The sequence below is a fragment of the Bacillus rossius genome, chromosome 1 (assembly GCF_032445375.1).
Source record: "Bacillus rossius redtenbacheri isolate Brsri chromosome 1, Brsri_v3, whole genome shotgun sequence".
Classification (NCBI taxonomy): domain Eukaryota; kingdom Metazoa; phylum Arthropoda; class Insecta; order Phasmatodea; family Bacillidae; genus Bacillus; species Bacillus rossius.
The window spans coordinates 49213338-49233249 of NC_086330.1; the positions used below are offsets into that span (position 1 = coordinate 49213338).

A 19912-nucleotide genomic window follows, 5' to 3' on the forward strand; every position below is an offset into this window, starting at 1 on the left:
CCAGGATGCTTTAATGCAGGCAGACTGCTGAATATTCATTTTGTGTTTACTTATTGTAAGTAGGAGTATTGTGGTTACGAAACTAATGCTAGTCCAGTCAAGAAATATTATCCACCACTTACTCAGTACTCAAGTAAAAATCCTAACATGTTTGAAAGAGCATCTTCTTTAAACACAAGTTACGATTGATTAAAATATTAGGTGGTACTGACTTTTACAAATTACAAGAATTACTTTATGACTTCTTGACATTCAGCTGATGATCATATAAGATCTAAGTTAGTTATGCCTTAATCTCTTATAATATTTATATTGATACTTTGCTCAAACAATCATATCTAAATATTTTCTGCTTAAATCATCTATATCCTTGAATCCATTTTATTCTTTAGGAAGTTTCTATGAATTTTTTTTTGTATTTAATAAGTTTAATTTCACTCTTTTGACCTTTCTGTATAATGTAATGTAACCCTTTGAAGTAGTTTTTTCCTAGTTTTTTTGAGTGTGAAAAACTTCTATACGGAGTTTTAAAAATATTCAGAGAGAGTTTCTCAGTTTAGTATTTGTTACTGCACTGCATGTTCCGTCATACTCAGATTCACGTTCATCTCCAACAGTGGAGATGCATGCAAAACTTGCATATACGGTAGTGTCTCGATTAACAGAAGTTCCTATTATCTGAGCTGACCTAAACTGCCATTACCAGTAAAACTGTTGAACCATTTGCTTGAGGACCTAGATAATGATCTAACAGTTGTTAAAGGCCTAAAGAAAATTAATCTCAAAGATCCTTTTTTTACTGGTTGGGTAAATCATGGAGTGACATGAAAGAATCTACACTAAAAATAAGGCTGGAAAAATGTCACCCTGAAAAATGATATCACCGGCCAATTGAAAACCCAAGACAATTTATTTATTATGTCCATGTTATCCGAGATTTTGCTTATCTGAGGTTGCTACTGACACATTTATTTGGTTAATGGAGACTCACCTGTAGTTATGAAGCTGTAATCATGGGGAAGGTGATGCACCGTGTGTGCACGTTGTTGTACAGCCTTGGGCCGCAAGCTGATGATCCCCATGAAGAGGCCCCCCGGCACAGCGACCAGCAAGAGCCAGACCCTCCCCCGCAGCATGGGCTCACGAACGCGCAACAACGTCCCGGTGCCTGCTCCCAGCAAGCCCAGCTCCACGCCACCGGCCATCAAGCGCCAGCTGTCTGTAAGTGCTCGTTGACCCTTGCTTGAATATAAAGGCGGCTCGAGTAGAAATTATTCGTGAAAGGACATCCATATTCTTTCGTTGTCAACACAACCTCGTGTCTAAAAAAAATAATCACATTTTCGGTAGTCATTTGTTTGCACTTGAAGATTTTTCATACTTTTTCAAGCCAAAATTAATTTTTTCAAAGCTCAAGTTAATTGTTTTAAAGTATTAAATTAAATATAGCAGAAGAGATAGGAAATAAAATATGCTATCTTAGCTTCAGCAGTTTATAAGCTGTAACAATTTTCTATAGGTTTTCCTTCAAAATGTTACTTTGTTAAAATATAGGTCAGTTATATAATTTAGTGGAATTCCTGAAGTTGACAGTGAGAGGCTCCTACAAATAATATCCCCTGTGAAGTCATTGGCATTTATTATTAAATTTATTCTTGTGAATGACTACAACTGAAATAACACTGTTTATAAACACCATTTTGTAGTCTTTGTAAAATTCTAAACATGCAGTCTATGCTTTAAAGAAGGCCAATTTTCATTTTTAAAAAAAAGTAAAAAAAAATTGTCTAAATAAATACAGCATCTATTTTTTTTCTATCTGTGTAAGCAGCAGTTAGCTGGCTTACCAAAATATAGCGTCACAAACCTATTACAGGCCAAAAGAATGCATGTAATGATGCTATATACTCGTCCTTTTACCAAAGGGTGCATTGGTGATTTTGTAAAGACCTTACAGCCATTCAGAAGGTCAACAAAAATGGCTGACATCCTTTAAGATGCATGTTTCAAGGATCTTTTAAGCTAAAGGGTCTTTCAAATAGGAATTCAGTAACAGTACCTGTATCTGGGGTGGATTTGTTTCGTAAGGTTTTACGCTGCTGGGTTACGCGTAGAGGCTTAAAGCGATGGGACCCTTTTGATCATAGTGGGCTCCGAATTGCTGGTCTGCTCATGTATTTGTCATGTTGGGGTGTTGGGATCGAACCCTCGACGTGAGGTGTGGTGATCACGACCACTCAAGACCCTTAAATGGAACGGAATAACTATTCTTTGCTCTCGTACTTGTTGTAAGTTATTAAGCTCTAAGTGGTGCATAAATAGGTTTTTATCGACAAATGACATATGGCTTAAAATTGAATTAAGTAGTTGGCATTGCTCAAACAATTTCTTGTAGGTGCAGAAAAATTTCTATGTTGTATGGAAAGCAAAATCACAGTCACGACAAGAAACAGCATATCTGTATAGTTCTTGCTAAGAGGTACTTGTACGCAGTCTTTGTGTGTACAGTCCATTCAGGCTCATCTCAACACTTCTGAAATCAGCTTTTGATAAAAGTCACTGTCAGTAACAGCACGCAATTCATGGTTGCAATGTGGACTGATGATCGTTAACTGTCAGTTCGAATTGTAGGTGTGTGGGTGTGTGGAGAGAAGCCAGGAAAGGTGAAACTGTCTCAGTTCAACCTGTTAGTCCGAACTAAAGGCAAAACTGTTTATGAACCCCTTAGACTTTCCTGGTTCATTTTTTAATTTTTTTGTTTTACAGTGCTCATGTGTGTGTGTGTGTGTGGTGTTCCAGGGGCCTAGCAGTTCGCCCGTGAGGAGGCCAGGGAACCACAGCAGTAGCAACAGAGGCACGCCATCCCGCCGGACATCCACTCCTGCCCTCAAGGGGGTCGATCCCAAACTTGCTCAGATCATCCTGGACGAGGTGTTGGAGGGAGGTGCGCCAGTGCACTGGGAAGACATTGCCGGCCAGGAGGTACGTGCCCCGAGTGTTGCCACGCTGCACGGGTGACGATGGAGGTGATAGGCCTGGAGGCAACCGTCACGGGGCGATGGGCACTGCGTGACTGAGGCATCCTGAGCTTTCGCGGCAGTTTGCCATTGCCATTCGCAGTGTGGACACATCTGGAAGAAAACCTACGACCTTTGGCTCATTAGCCAGAATCTCTAATCACTGACCCCATATGTTGGACATCTGGCTCTGTGTAATCAGATGGATGTATTAATTGTTCTCTTACAGGTGAGGAATAAAGGGTTTGAAGCATGGGGTAGATATGTATACATATTTATATGGGTAACCAGGTGAAGCTTTTTCTTCAGCTCACGGTCAGCGCTGTGTTGGTTAGGTGCCCAAAACATTGGCTGAAGTGTAATGTTTTCATTGTGGAAACGGTTTTTAAGTAACTGAATTTTATGGAAGGTACTGTTTAATGACTGTGATTCTAATTCATACTTACTAACCATCACCACTTGAGGTCAAGCACCAATTCAACAATGTTTTGGGTGTGACAATATGTCATTGGCTAGATAAAATAGTGCCTGCAACTAAATCATAGCATAACGTCCTCTGACAATACCTAACTTCGTAGTCTAAAGTAAGAACTTTGTTGCTTATGCCACTCATTGTGGAACTTACTTTCTTGAAAACTAAATAAACGCTCTCACATCTCAAGTTGACTAGCGTCACATTCTATATAATTAAAATACTCGTATTTCATTTTAATAACTCGTCACATGTGTTCCACTATCTTAAATTAGTTTAATTCAAAATTTCAAGATATACTGTCAACAGTCTTTAAAAATATCAGGTTACTATCATCACTCAAAAGGAAACTGTAATATTTGTTAAGTCTGGGTGCTATAGAAAACTTTATAAGTAAAAACTAAGCTCAAATCAAACTACTATTACTTAAACTCAAGAGATAATTAAAACCAATAGAAAAGCATAGTTTTACTATATATTCTCCAAAACAATGACAACTAGATATCAGCATATACTACTCCCAGTTCATAAAAAAAACAACTTGGTTACAAAAAACTCAATGCCAAATTAAACAATTTGTTGATCAAATACACTTGACATCTGTAAATCAGTTGGTTTCGTGTTTTCAAGTTGACTAAAAATAATAACTTTAATCATTTATGTGTGATAGTGTTCAAATATTACAAATTACTTTTTGCACAACTAGTCAGTCAGTACAGTAAATAAACAACAGAAAGTTAATAGATAATCTCTGGAATATAGTGAGAAACTAAATTTTTTAATGTTAAAATATGGTTTCAAACATCTATTAGCAATTCATGTGAAAAATTAAATTGAAGAAGCAATCAAAGTTAATCTGTCTAACTTTTCGAAAGTAAATGCTAGTTACCTAATATTATGTAATGTAACATTTACACTGAAACAAAATGACAAGTTTTACATACCATGGACCATACCTTAATTTGCCACAATACAATGTGAATTTTGTGGAGAGTCCAATCGTCAGAAATAATTACAACCTTGACTTGTGGAGCGAAGCGATTTCTGATTGTCGGTTGACCTTGTGAATCCCGGTAGCGGTGAATGTTCGATGAGGTGTGGTCACAAAGTTGAATATGATTTGAAGCAGTGGCTTGCCGCAGACACCAAGAGTCCTCTCGATGAGACTGACGAAAAATTCACAGCACTCGGATGGATCGTCATGTCATCATTCTTCAGAATGTCGTAGTTCAAGCGTAGTGTTGACAGTGTATCTCTTGACTTGATTATCCACATGTCCCTTAGAATTATGTTGGTGGAGTGTATACCTTGACTAGCTCCATAACTCATTATTGACAAATAATTCACTCAAAAGTTTGTTCTACCAACAACGACGATTCTTTAACGGTCCTTTGCTCTTTCTTTATAATTCTTGCACAAACCATATGTAGACCAACTGGAAGTGTCTATCAAATGAGCAAAACTTCTTGTTTTTTTTTTTGTTTTTTTCCGCTCCCAGTCAGTAGTTTTTAAGTAAAATAATAAAAATTAAACTTAACAAAAAATATTGTATAGGTCCAATAAATTTCAATATAAGAAGTATGTTTATACAGTTTTCATACATAAAGGTTACTCCAAAGACTATTAAACATCAGTATTATAACCTGGTATTACTCTATGAGCTTTAACAAGAAAGAAGAAAAATAATTAAATAATAATTAAAAGTTATGAGAATATTTCTCCACAATGGTTCGAATGATAGCCTAATTTGTTATACTTTATACCCCTAATACACATCTCTTATTTCACCACTTAGTCTCTCCATAAAATAATAATATCCTAATTAGCCCACTTTTACACACATCTATTGTTGGTCTGTGTCCACACACCACTATTCCAGAATACTTTCTCACCACCATTCATTCGTACCTTGCGTTGCAACCGGCTCCTCAGGTCCTGCTCTCTTCTACTCAAAGCCTCTTTTCCAGCCGAACAGTCGCTCGTAACCTGGAAGTTATACTTAATTGCTAACCAAAAGACTGACTCGACTGGTCCGTTGACGAAGTTATATACCCCACAGGAATGGCTAAGGAATGTGTCTATGCTTTTCAACCATGCTGCAAAAAATGTCCTTTATTTGCTGCCCAGAAATGTGTCTACAAAACAATTTTAAAAGGGGTGGTTAATTCGTAACAAATTTCAGTACGTACGTATAATTATAAATTCCTTGTCTACAGTTCATTTCAGATTCACTAAGCAAACAGCAAGTAAAATTATCTACTTTTCTACTGCATATTTTTATTTTGTAATATTGTATGTATCAAAGGCTAGAATCTGACGTTATGCAAGCAATGATCGCTTCGTCACATTAAATTTCTTTCTCTGTGTGTTGTTGACTACAGAAGAAAAAGAGTGGAAGAGGTCTAGCATTGTAATAATTGTTTTGTGTTGAAGCAGTGGATTTATTAATTCACCCTTGCTCCTGGTGGAGCCAGCTAAGCTAGTGGCCAGTCTTCCTCTGGCTCTCCATACTGTCTTGTTTCCCGATATGTATCTTCTACCCACTTCTTTTTTCCTAATTTTTGTAATTTTTTTATACTTATTATCTTATTCCCCATGCCATCTCTCTATTTTTTTTTACGTGTACCAATTTTAATGTGTATTCATTTGAACTGGTTGATAAAGCCTTATTGATATTAGTAAAACTCAGGCCACTGATATTAATTTATATTAAATTATCTTGTTGAGGAAGAAAATGTAATATATGACTATTTTGATCTCCCATTCATTGTTAATAATGGTAAGATCTGAAGTACTTAGGTAAGAGAGTAACGTTTCTTATGTCATTTTGAATTTGTGGTCCGTATGTGATTCACATCATTATACTTGCTGTTTGCTAATCGGTCTATGAAATTCGTCGATCCAGTGAAAGGTCTTAAATCCAGCACGCTCAAGCCCTCGGCCATGCCCAGATTAGTGATTTCACTGGTTTATCAAATGTCATTGTGGTTTTAAAGGGAACATCTAGTGTGAAAATGTGAAATGTGACCTGCTAAAAAAAATAGGAAACACTGCAGTGAAACGAAAACTGACAGTAATGATGAACTCTGAGCGAACTAAAAAACGTCAGCAGCTCCATAATGTCCAAGGTAACCTGCAAAAAAAATCTGAAAAGGAGCAGCTCAATTAGTGCCAGATTGCAGTGTGTGCCGATTGTATAATCCCAGATTGAAGACTCACATTGGTACAGCTGCAGTAACTGGTCCTTGCTTGTGACGGCCGCCTGCTCCGCGGTGTGCTCGCAGGTGGCCAAGCAGGCCCTGCAGGAGATGGTGATCTACCCCGCGCTGAGACCAGAGCTGTTCACGGGACTGAGGACGCCCTCGCGGGGCCTGCTGCTGTTCGGGCCGCCGGGCAACGGCAAGACGCTGCTCGCCCGGGCCGTCGCCACGGAGTGCAACGCCACCTTCTTCAGCATCAGCGCCGCCAGCCTCACCTCCAAGTACGTCGGCGAGGGGGAGAAGCTGGTGCGGGCGCTGTTCGCGGTTGCCAGGGAGCTGCAGGTACGCTCGCCGGCTCCTCTTCTGCCGATCATGGCAAGGCTTCTACAAATCTTGTGTTTTTTTTTTTTAATATTCAAATTGAATGTCCAAATTATTCATGAATATTCATTGAATTGAATCTAACATATATTGAAAACTTATTTTTTTTCACATTCACTGGAATTCAAGAGAATTTAAAGCTAAATATAGTAAAATACATACAATCATAATAGAGTAGTAGAAAATACAAGAATAAAAAAAACCTGGCAATGCATTTTTTAAGCCAGTAAAATTTTAAGTTTTAAAAATGTTTTGTTGATCTTAATGTTTACATATATACATAAAAATAAAGTATTTTTAATAATATTTTATTCGTAATCACAGATTATTTGTTACATACTAAAAGTTTTTTATTGTGGTGCAGAAAACAAATCAGAATGATTTTTTTTTTTTCATTAAAAAAGTTTTTGGAATGAATGCTACTTGGTGTATCTATTGACTATTGGTAACAAATAATCAAATATAAAATTATTCACTAATATAGAATATTTTATGAATACTCATGCAGGCCTCTATTATTTTTGATAACTTACCATTTCTCTGTATTTTAAAAGCTCGTCTTATTCTAGCAGTAAAAATTGGAAAATCTCATATTCTTTGATTGTCGCCATTGGTGGCCTGAGTTTTTAGTTACTTCTTGGCTTTTTGGTTAGACCACGTCTGTTGAAATGATGATGCACCAGATGTTTCAGCTGCCATGCTGCAGCCATCTTCAAAGGCGATCAAAAACTGAAGGCCAGATGTCCTAGCATAGTACTTATGTAGGGTTGCCCACAGGGATTAGTTACAGATCAGATGGAACTTAAGCCATCCTAACACGCACGTTCACCTTGTACCATTATGGTATGAATGTCTTGAATGTGTACATTTGTTATGTTGTGTAGGTAGTAGCATCCAGCTTGAGTTATTGGTAGCCTACCAGTTTACTTTCTGCAATATTTCTAAATTTTCAGAACTACCTTTATTAAGGGGAGCGAGTACCTTTTTTGGTTCACATGTATTTTAAATGGGAAAACCACCCTTAATTAGGTACAGTTATTTTGAATTACACTGGTCCTACCAACTTGCGATTTTTACTAATTATTTAGCAAACATCATTACAACTTCCCTACCAGAATAGTAAAATTAGCACCTTTAGTTCACAAGAAAAAAAAATCTTAAATTTTAGAGTAATTATTATTATTTTTTAAAATGAGAAATTAATTTTTTTAAATAGTAAAATAACACTAATTTTTATCAGATTGGTAACATAGCCTTATATAGCAAAAAGAAATATTTGTGCCAAGTTTGAAGTCTGTAGCTCAAATAGTTTTTGAGAAACATGTACCTTAACATGAAAAAACAACACTTTCGGAAAATCAAGTTTTAAGATGAAGGTGCACCTTTTCATTTCAAAACCCTCCTGGACAATAACATTCGCTGTCTTCCCTCTTCCTTTTTCCCAGCCTTCTTTTCACTCTTTTCTTTTTATTTTCTTCTACAACTTCTTTGTCAGCCTTTTTTCTTCTTTCTGCATCTATTTCCTTGAGACCATTCATCATAAATTTCCCATCTTTGATGTTCAATCTCTCCAGAACATTGGCTTTGGCAACAGAACCCTCATTGAAACAAATCACTGCATCAGCGACCCCAAGTTTCATGGTCTGGAGCCCAATGTAGACTGTTTTTGGAAGCCTTTGCCATATTGTGCTGTTGAAACTCTCGTTGGGATTTTGAGTTTTCCCGTGGAGACACCGCTTCAAGAGGTCTATTTTGGATAAGTCTTTGAAAACTGGTTTTATAGCATCCATAACTGCTTCTGGCAGTGAGTTCTGGTGTCTGTATTCATTTTCTTGATTTTTTGCTTTAGCACTATTGAATTTGCACCAAGAATTTGCACCAGATGGACAAAGGAAATGCTGAGGGTTTGCATCTGTTGATTTCTTATGAAAATAAGTTGCCCAAATAGCTTTCCTCATAGCTTCTGTATCAGTTAGATTTTTCCTTATGGCCTGGCCATAATAACGCTGTATCTGGTCTATTTCAGCATCAGTGAGTCTTCCTTTTACCCCAAACCCCTTTACCATCACTAAGTTTTTGTCCTTTCATATCACGTTTCAGCCGTCTTAGTCGGGTGCCAACACGTTTCTGTACATGCCCAACACATTCAAGCTTGGTAATCTCAATATGATTTCCATAAGGCTTGTTTCCTAGAACAGCAGCAAATCCTTTAGAATTTCCATCTCCTAAGTACTGAACATAACGCAGGCCAAGTTTATTTTCAGATCGAGCACATAGAGTAGTGGCTCCAGCAACCTCCATACCTCCACTTGAGCCCTCGTAATTTGCCGCACATGCCTTTTTGTGCTCCTCCATTTTCTCTGGATTTTGTACATTTGTTTTGTGAACACAGCCAGTACAAAATTTAGAGAAGCATTCAAAATCTAACACTTTGCCTGTGTCAAAAGAGGTTACAGTCACCACTCCATTCATAGATGTGTGCCCCCGCTTTTGCCATGTACCATCAAAAGCAGCAGCCACATCTGATTTTCCTTCATTTTTCATAACAACCTCTTTTGCTGCATTTCTCATAGATGCGTCACAAACTTCAGTAACAGCTGCAAGAAGCTTTGTGTTGTATTTTTCAAATTTTGTGTTTGGTGCTGACAAATTCATTACAGCTGAAAAAATCTTCCCAGATGCTTTACCTCTGCCAATGGAACGAAGTGCATATGCATATCTCAGATTTATTTCATACATATTTCTAATGCACTTTGAACTCATTCCTTGTCCATTTTCGTCGCAAATACTACATTTTATTACAATTCTATGAGCCAAACAACATTTGAACTGTTCATCGAGAGTCACCACAAGGCTATTTTCACTACCACAATATTTACACTTTGCTGAAGACTGTACTAACCTAGAAATAAGTTCTAAATCAACAATGACATTCACACCAGTCTCTTCATCAAAATCTTTTTGAAGTTTGGAATGTTTCAGTTTTTGCGAACTAGAAGACTTCTTTGGACTTATTTGCACAGAATCTGTATATGTTGATGCTGAACACCTACTTTTAGAATTATGTTCCTTTGTATGTTGATTACCTCTGAAAGTCCGTTTTGGATTGAATTTCCTTATCCTTGCCATGATTGTAACCAGATACAATAATACACAATGTAGTCCTACTAACCAGTTAGCACAAGATAATCATAAAATGAAATAAAACTCATGACTGTTACACCAACACAAATAAACACAACAATGAATGGGTTAGTTGTTTACCCAAACAAAAGAAAACCAATTTTGAAGTGTTGCCAACTTAGGATAATATTGAGGAATGTGCTGCCAACTTTGTAATAGGAATTAGAAATAATGCAGACATAAATATAGTGATAAAAATTGTCAGTGAATAAATAAAACCATAAAACAAACATTGTAAGGTTCCAGGCCTTCAGTATCTCAAAAAATGGAAACATCACAATGTTTCAAATACATTTATGGTCTAAAAATATATATCAAAATGTTAAGTGTCATACATCATTTAAAACAGCAGGAAATTAAGTTTTTTTTATAAAATAAATTTGAAATTTTGATTTTTTCAATAAAAAAAAGGTACTCGCTCCCCTTAAGTTATTTTGCCACTTATTGAAATTGTGTTGGTGGACTTTGTAGTCTTTCTCCATGGTGCATTGTGTGATGATTTGTTGTCGTCAGCCATCCATAATCTTCATCGACGAGGTCGACTCGCTGCTGTCGGAGAGGAGGGAGGGAGAGCATGAAGCTAGCCGCCGGTTGAAGACTGAGTTCTTGGTGGAGTTTGACGGCCTGCCGTCGAGCTCGGAGGAGCGAGTGCTGGTGATGGCTGCCACCAATCGCCCTCAGGAGCTGGATGAGGCTGCGCTCAGGTGAGGCCATGTTGTCTCGTGGCCAGGTTGGCTTATTAGCTTACTGGCATCGCTTCTACCAATAACTTATGGAGCCATGCACTTATTTATGCTAGGCTCTACATTCATGTGTGCTTAGGGAGGCTGTACCTTAGTGGAGGTGTTTTCCAAACAGTAGAGCTGGGCCGATGCCGATCCCCGATCGTAATAATCGGCCGATTTTGTTAATTTTGCCGATCATAATGATCGGCAAAACGTAGCCGATTATTTGAGCCGATCATTGGTATCCTACTGCAAACTTATAACATTGAATAATTACCTATATCTAACGAATTTCCATGTTTGTTTACGGTACTTTTCGGGAAGAAAATTCAATTATTCATCGAAAAATAATAGGATTTAATAATTTAAAACTAACCGCACACGAAAAAAATATACCAATAAAGTAAACAAACAGCGTATGTTTTATAAACATTGAACAGTTACATACCTAAGTATCAATTTCCACGTATATTTACGGTACTTTCGGTAAAATAATTTTCCATTATACTATTTGCAAAGTTATTTATCATTTACGAACCGAAAACTATGTATTTGTTTAGCCATTTACGGTTAATATTACCGCAATGGCGAATGGCGACTGTTGTTTAGGTTGGTTATGTGACGCCAGAGATTAGAGTGACGCGCGTCGTGCGACGGAAATCGTACAGATTAATAGCGCTAGTAGTCTTGTGGTTAGTCTACCTCTTCGGGAATTCATCTATTTAGTTTTTTCTCGCTAAATATGGCCTATTGAAAGTTTTGTTTAGCGAAATTAATCTTCTTACCCTGTTTAGCGGGAAATAGAGCTTATTTTTCTTTTGTATAAAAACCTGGTTGAAGAAGAGTTTTGTTCCCCATTTAGTGGTACAGTAGAACCTTGTTAATCCGTGATGCGCTAATTCGGGAATCGGATAATCCGGGACGATTTAAAAGTGCAGAAAAAAAAGAGAATCTAAAATTGTCAGAGCTTAAAATTTACGTCACGCGGGCCGGTGGCCGGCAAACACTGCAAGCCATCGCGTGGGCCGTCAAACTCTGCTACGCTGTTTGTACCGACCCTTTGTGTCGCCCCCCTTTCAGCTGTCACATTTGTCACTCTTTGAACTTGAGGGGATGTCCTGACTTCTGCTTCCCGTCTCCCGTTTGTTTGAATGTTGTTTCACGTGCTGCTGAGTTACTTTCCGCCCGCCAACGCACAGCAGGCGCCTGGCGAGTGACGTGTCTGGCTGGCATTCGGCTGGTCGAATGAAGGGAGGGGGGTGGGGTGCTACCCAATATTTATGTGTGCAAGGTCAGCACGATCTTATCTTTCTCTCTTCGGCTGTTGTAAATGACCGTGAACTAATGGCTAGGCAGTGCCGTATTTTTTTAAGCCGAGACACTAATTCGAAGACGACCCTTACCGTGAACGGATTATCCGGGTTTATTATTAGTATTATTTTTTTTACAGAATTTCTATCATCCGGGCATCGGCGGGTCCCAATTAACATGAATAATGGGGAGTTTACTATTTTTATCCATCTGCTGCCAAGGCGCAGTAAGCCTCAGGAGATGTTACATCACATGACCTTGGCCTTAACCCAGCTGCACGCTGGTGTCTAAGAAGCTTGACAAGACCTTCCGGGCTTATAATCGCTAGTCCGTGAAATTCGGTAATCCGTGATTATCTTGGTCCCGACCATTACGAATTAACGAGGTTCTACTGTATTTCGTATTCACAAATTAACTTACAATCGGGAATTATTGAAAGTTTGTTGGCGGCACTGGGGGGAATAAAATTATCATAGCTGACGTCTACCGGCACACACGGATCACAGAATGACGGAGTTGTGATTAGGTTGAAGATTTGGTTTGACCTTATTACATTTTAACGCAGTTAATTGTGTGTACGTGTGTGTGGTGATTTATAAGTAATAATGTCAATGAAAAGTAGTTTTGTCTGGGAATATTTCACCGTTTATAGTGATCCATCAAAAGCAACGTGTAATCAGAGGTACTTGAAAGGCTCTAATCGGCTCAGAAGATCGGCAAGATCGGCAGCAGATGATCGGCATCGGCATGATCGGCAAAATAGGTGATCGGCCCAGCTCTACCAAACAGTTTGATGCAATTGGCTAGTGCTATGGTCCCTTTTTCCCGAGTAAGATTTAAATAATTCACCATAAAGATATATCACAATATACATTGTGATAAAAAAAATAAAGGTCTTTCTTCGTGGTGTTAATATTAATATAATTTCCGAGGCACAGTAAAAATTATCAATATAATTATCACTTTGTAGTAAAAAAAACACTTAAATGGTTATTTTAAATCATTTTTGGAGATAAGAGGCCTCTAGCACCATAGGTTTATTTTTTACACTCCTCAAATTTTAAAAATGATTAATGTTTAAAATATTTTACAGCATATTTTTATATTTTTTAGATCTCTTCAACTTATGTTGAATTAATTTGTTTTATAAGTACTGTTGTCATCCTCACCACCACCATCCATATTTGTTAGCAGCTTGCTACCGGGTCATTTCTCCCAGTCTACATCTCTGTTCCATGCACCTCTTTTGTTTACTGCTACTCTGATTCTTGCACCTGCCAATATTTCCTCTTTCTCTTCTCTCCTAATTTTTTTTTATTATATCTCTGCTGTCATTAAATGCTTTTTGCAAACTTAATTCCCATTGCCTCAATGATAATCTTGTGTCATTCTGTACATTCTTTAATCTAACATCTTTTGAACTGCTCATATTCAATATTTTTCTGGTGATTTCTGGCATTTGTCGACTTTCGCCACAAGGTCGTGTTACTGCACTGATGGCATTTTGAGTTTGTCAGAATATGTTGTACTTTTCCCCCCCCTGCCACCATAAGAATTCCCTGTTACCTGGCATGTTATATATTGCACATGCAACTGATATCGGATACTTTACCCATTGAAATTTTGTTTTTAGAGAACCTTATTGCAGCTTGTTTTTTTTTAGATTCTAATTGTACTTTGTATTAATTTTTTTTTTTTTCGTTCCAACTATTTTGATTTTCGGTAATCCCGCAAAATCCTTAATCTAGCATGGCGGTGGTCCCTAACGTGCTGAATGAAAGATCTTTCTCTGCATAAACGTTTAACGTGGGACTGGCCATGACGGGTGCGGTGCAACGCTGTGTGCAGGAGGTTCTCGAAGCGCATATACGTGACGCTGCCCGACCAGACGACCCGCGTCCTGCTGCTGAGCCGGCTGCTCGGCAAGCACCACAGCCCGCTGTCGGGGGACGAGCTGCAGCGGCTGGCGCGTCTCACGGACGGCTACTCGGGCAGCGACCTCACCAGCCTGGCCAAGGACGCTGCCCTCGGTCCCATCAGAGGTCGGTCGCACCTGGTCCAATTGTGACGAACTCAACTGCTTTGTACACATGTTTGTAACGTTGAAGGAATCCACCAGTTTGAATTTGCATTCATTCAAATCAGGGGACAAAGCCTTATTGATAAATTGTTTGGTTTGGAAAACCAGTAAACTTACAATTATGTGAACTACAATTCATTGCTAATAATGGTAAGATCTGAAGTACTAAAATAAGATACCAGCCTTTCTTTGTACACAGTTATGTATAAATAGTTCTTAATTTTTTATTAATACTTTCATATTATTTCTAGCTATTATGTTTTACATCATTATACTGAAAAAAAAAAACTTTTTAAAACGACACAGCTTAAGATGTTTTTCGCCTCTGAAATGTCAGATTAATATTGCATCAAAAGTTTTTCATACCATTAATCTGACATCCGTCTTTTAACACGTTTTTGGAGTATTTAGAATTTCTTGTTAAATAAGCACCAAATAAACACAAAATTACTCCAAAAATTCATTGTATATCAAAAATCCTTGCATAATACATGCTTGAATGCATTGTAACTGTAGTGACAACATTTGTGTTGTAGTCAAATAACAATAACACAAAAATGTTATATTCTGTTTCTCAAATAATGGTGTTTAACATAGCGCAATTTTCAGAGGTTACTTTCTGTGTATTCATGCATCCTATAAACAATCCACCATTTCAAAACAAATTACAATGGGGTAAAAACATTCTTAAGCACTATCAAAAACATTAACTATTCTTGGCATTTAAACATACGAGTAATCAAAGCTGTCTCTCAAAACTGTAGCTGATAAAATAGCATGGATTTGTAAAAATACTTAATATTTTTGTTGTTTCAAAGTTCAAGGGAAATAATAATATGGGCTATACGCTTTTGTTTCCTCAAGCATTATAAAGAGAAAAATATAAGACTAGAACTATGGACTACAACAGATTATGCTGACACGCTTTTGCCATGGACAATAAAAGAAGTGCATGCGATAGTTGCCACAGTGCATAAATCGCTAGTTACAATCAATCTACCACCATCCACGCAATAGTAGCTTAGTTGCCTCATTTATCTATGATAAAACGGATGTTGCGACTCAAAAAATATGTAAATAAAAGTTCCAGACTTGAGAGGAAATTGTACTTAATGTTTCTGTATATTGTTGAACTAAAATTCAGTTTGTGTGGCTGCCGTTAACCAAAACAGGGGATTCTAGTTTTTAAAATGTAAATTGGATATCTTTTGTCAGTTTTCCTCTTTTAGAGCTGTTATTAAAAAAAATTCACATTATTTTGCAGTTTGCTCAAATTTCCTCTCCCTCTAAAAATGCTGCAAGTAAACTTCAATTCCATATAGAACATACTTCTGTTTATTTTCCATGTATCACAGCTATTTAACCCATGAAAGTAACACCATTTTTAGTACTACCGTTTTTATAAGTGTTCCTACTTAAGAAGCAGTTTCCATTATTTTCTTAACAGGGTTTCACTGTACTTGCTTGTAATGATCAGTAATAACAAAATTGTGTAAGGGGCCTAACTTATGATAATATTTTTAATGGGTCCCAAAATGTTCTTTCAATCAATGTAACGTAAACAAAAGTTCTGATACCACCAGGGTAAACCTGGACTAAAAATGAATGAGGTAAATAAGGATGCTGGTTAGGGATGGAAGCGGAGGGGATGGGGAGATGAGGGTGCTGGGTTCGTGATCTTCGCACTTGTCGCCTGCCTGTAAGGTTTCTTTGGAGTTAGTCATAGAGTCCTTCAGTTAATACACTGACAGGTATTTTCCAGGGACCTTCCTATTTATTCATCATCTCATCTCTGCATGTATGTACATGAAATCTAGTAGCTGTAGGTTCTACTCTACCTGAGGGTCGAACCTAGAACCTCACTGCTAGCACCCGCCGCTCTGCGTATTGCTGTAAGACTTGCAGACTCTACTCTGCTTCTTAGTTGCTTCACACATTTCTAGTACACTTAGTAACCTAGCAATATTGCACTGGCCTCACATCGGCTCTTTGTACCCAACAATCTCGTGTCTTTGCATAATGAAATATCTTCTTGGAACTCCCCTCACCTCTGCCGCACAGCCAAGCAAGGGCTGTAATTCTCGGCACGCGGTCAATGCACCAAGACTTGCTGACTCGACAACTGTGCGTCGTTGTTTTAGCAGAGTTGAAACGAAACAATTTCTCTGAAATTATATTCCCTTACAATTGGTTGCATCCAAAGATTCTAGATACTTAGTAGAGCTGCATTGAGTGAGTGCTAATTGGCTGGGACATTAATTTTTAACGTTTGCAATAAAACAAATTTTTATGTAATTTAGAATTTTTGTTATAGCTAACATGAATTTAATACTTTCTAGGAAATTGTGAGAATTCACATCCAAAAACAGGAAATACTGCAGAAACTTTTAAAAATGAATTTACTGTGATTTAAATGATAATTTTGGGTTAAAAAAATTGCAAGAAAACAATTAAAAAGAAAACATGTGTGATTGTTCTAGGTACTATTCTTTGGTTTTTATCAGTCCGTATCATCTGCAGTTTAAAAGTTTAAAACAGCGACTATATACGTGACTGAAATACCAGAATTTAAACGTTTTTCTGTTCCTACATACAATAGTCTACTACACTACCATTGTAAATCTACAAATTAAGTAACGCGATTGAGAGTTAATAATTTCATAGTATTGTATAATATTCATAATGATAATAATGATGATTTATTCTTTTTTATTTTATTTATAATTTGAGTGCATGCCAACAGTCATAAACATTAATAGGCAGGCACTTAACAAATAATACAAAGTTCATAGACAATCACATAATGAACATTGGACAACTTAAACTTAAAATAGAATGACAAATGCAAATAATGACACTAAAAAAATAAAATACAAAAGAAACAATTTTAAATAATTAAATAAAATTAATAAAATATATACATTATAATTAAATAGTTACTGAACTACCCTAAACATGTGAATTCAAAATGTCTTTCATTGAAATTTTTTTGATTTTAAAAGCAGTCCAAATCTTATAACATTTTAAGCAATCATTGCAGTTATCAGTGCTACATTTGGGTAACTCATTGACTTTTTGAGTTCGAAATAGTTGTAAGATTCTGTGTTAGAAAACCGGAACTCTTAAGTCCCATTTTGTTTAATATAGATAAACACTTATAGACACTTGTAAAACAATTAATCACTAAAACAGTATCTGCCACATTTCTTCTAAACTGCAATGCTTGCATGTTTAGGGTTTCCAGGGTTAGGTCATAGTTAAATTGCTCTAGCTTATCATATACTAAATGTTTGTTGAAAATGTATCCAAACTTTTTTTTGTATGTTTTCAAGTCTTTTTAATACTTAGTTCTAGATGACTGACATTGAGTTTTTTGTATCATGTTATTTATTACATGTTTAACATTTTCTGTGTATGGTTTCCGAGAATATGTTATGATTTTAATCTTATTTACATTTAATTTCATTCCATTATTTTGGCACCATTTAGTTACATTATTTATGTTCCACCTCGAGCATTCCTGATGGTGCATTTGCATTCTTTAGCATAATGTACTGTTATGCAATTTTTTATTATATTATAGTATGTGTAGATATCATTTTGCAGAGTGATGCATTTATTTGAAATGCTGGTACTAATGATAAGCTGTACTGCTGTGTTAATTACCAAATTTTATTTGTATTTTTAAAATTAAGATGTAAATATCTAACTAAAAATTGACATAGGTTTACATAATAACTGGGGGAAAATAACACCACTTTTTGCCATAAAATAAAACCACAAAAATGCATGTCTCTACTACTCAGTATTATTTATGTACGCCTGACAGCATTGCTTCAATATTCTGATTGACTTTGAATGTGTGTGTTTTTGTTTTATTTATTTATTTAGTATATTGTCTTCAAGTTAGCTTTAAAAATAAATATATATATTGTTTCTACCACCCAAAATAAGGTAACTCTAGAAAACTATAAATTTTTCATTTTTGTTTATATTACATTAACTATTTTTCTTTTTGTGCGCAGAATTGAATCCGGAAGAACTGCGTTGCTTAGATCCTGGCAAAGTGCGCAACATTAACTTCCAGGACTTTGTGGATTCCTTGAAGCGAATTCGGCGTTCTGTGTCGCCGGGCAGTCTGCAGTTGTACGAGAAGTGGAACCAGGAGTTTGGCGACGTCAGCCTCTGATCTGTGGCTCCGCGCACTTGCCGCGAAGCTCCTGTAACTGTCGCTTAGTTAATGCTTCTGCTTCTCAGATGGTCGCGCCTGATCACTATCGCAGCAGAGGTCATGGTTTGACTCGCTTGTGGAATCCACTTCATGGAAAAAGAATAATACGTCCCTTCAAGAATTTAGTGAGAGTTGTTATTTTAGTTTGCTGACAATTATGGGGAAAAAAATGTATGCTTTTCAAGCAAAAATTTTGTGCGTTAGGGTTTCACAAAATGAAAGTATCTTAAAAACACAATATTTGTTACTTATTAAACATAGTTTTGTTATTGCAATTATAGATGTGCTTTTCTGTAGTATTCTTGCCAGTGGAGATAGTTCTGTAATAATGGTTATATGATAGTCATTATATTATTATTTTAGGAGGAATGTTACCTAGCAGTCACAATTCTGAATAGTTTTGTGTGGAAGTCTAATAGACTATAAAAAATGTTTTATTGAAATTTTTGTAATTTTGCACAATGCTGTAAGACTGCAAAGTGTTCTATTTTTGTGTTTGTTTCGTCGCAAATTTATTTTATGAGACTTTACTTGAATGAGACTTCATTTAAAATATATATTTTTAAATTTTATGTTATCTTGTAATATGCATCATACCATTTATGTATTTTTATGGCAATAATAATTTCAATTTGTGAAGTGCTTATATGCAACCATTTTCAAGCACATTTTATATTAGAACTCTTACTACCTTAAGTTTCTTGTACTGTGTAATTTAGCTTTTTCTACCACTATTAGTCAAAAAATGTTAATATTATTAACAAATATGTTCTTTGCTTTGTATGGTATAGTAGAATTTGTACATACAATTTTGTAATTGGTAGGCTTAGGAGAACAATTTTTGAACTATGAATAATTTATTTGTTTGTATAAGTCACACACAAACTTATATTTATTAGTGCTTGTGTTTAAAATAATTGTAGATATTGTAATATTTTCTGTAATATCTTCAGTGTACTACCACTTAGAATGAATAGCAGTTTTAATGTGTGTGTTGTGTTTTTTATTTGCTTTTGTTTTGCATGCAAGTATCTTTTGAGCTATGTAAGAAGTCAAAATCAAATATGGTTGTGATATTTCTCTCTCATAAACTTAATATTCTTAGCATGTTTTTATTTGATTAGTGGTTAATGTAATTAATGTTTTTGCATCATTTGGTAGTAATGAACTTAATTATATAACTTAAGAAATTCATGAAATTTCAAAACCAAGAATTACAAGTAATTAAGGGTGCCGCCTACTGGAGCAAAAATACAGTGCAGAGCATCAGGAAAAAAATACAATCTGAAAACTGCTCATGATATCTGAGGGG

At 36.3% G+C, this 19912-nt stretch overlaps 1 protein-coding gene across 5 annotated transcripts in view; it reads left to right on the forward strand.

Moving 5' to 3' along the window:
- LOC134535722 (spastin) overlaps window positions 1–19592 on the forward strand; it is a 164714-nt gene extending 145122 nt beyond the window's left edge. For all 5 annotated transcript variants that reach the window (XM_063374970.1, XM_063374944.1, XM_063374935.1 and 2 more), the window contains 6 exons: window positions 1055–1221; window positions 2800–2982; window positions 6774–7031; window positions 10767–10957; window positions 14138–14331; window positions 18395–19592. In XM_063374970.1, coding sequence (XP_063231040.1) covers window positions 1055–1221; window positions 2800–2982; window positions 6774–7031; window positions 10767–10957; window positions 14138–14331; window positions 18395–18558 — 1157 coding nt within the window. In that variant the 3' untranslated portion in view covers window positions 18559–19592. The remainder of the gene's footprint in view (window positions 1–1054; window positions 1222–2799; window positions 2983–6773; window positions 7032–10766; window positions 10958–14137; window positions 14332–18394) is intronic.
- Window positions 19593–19912: the final 320 nt, after the last annotated feature.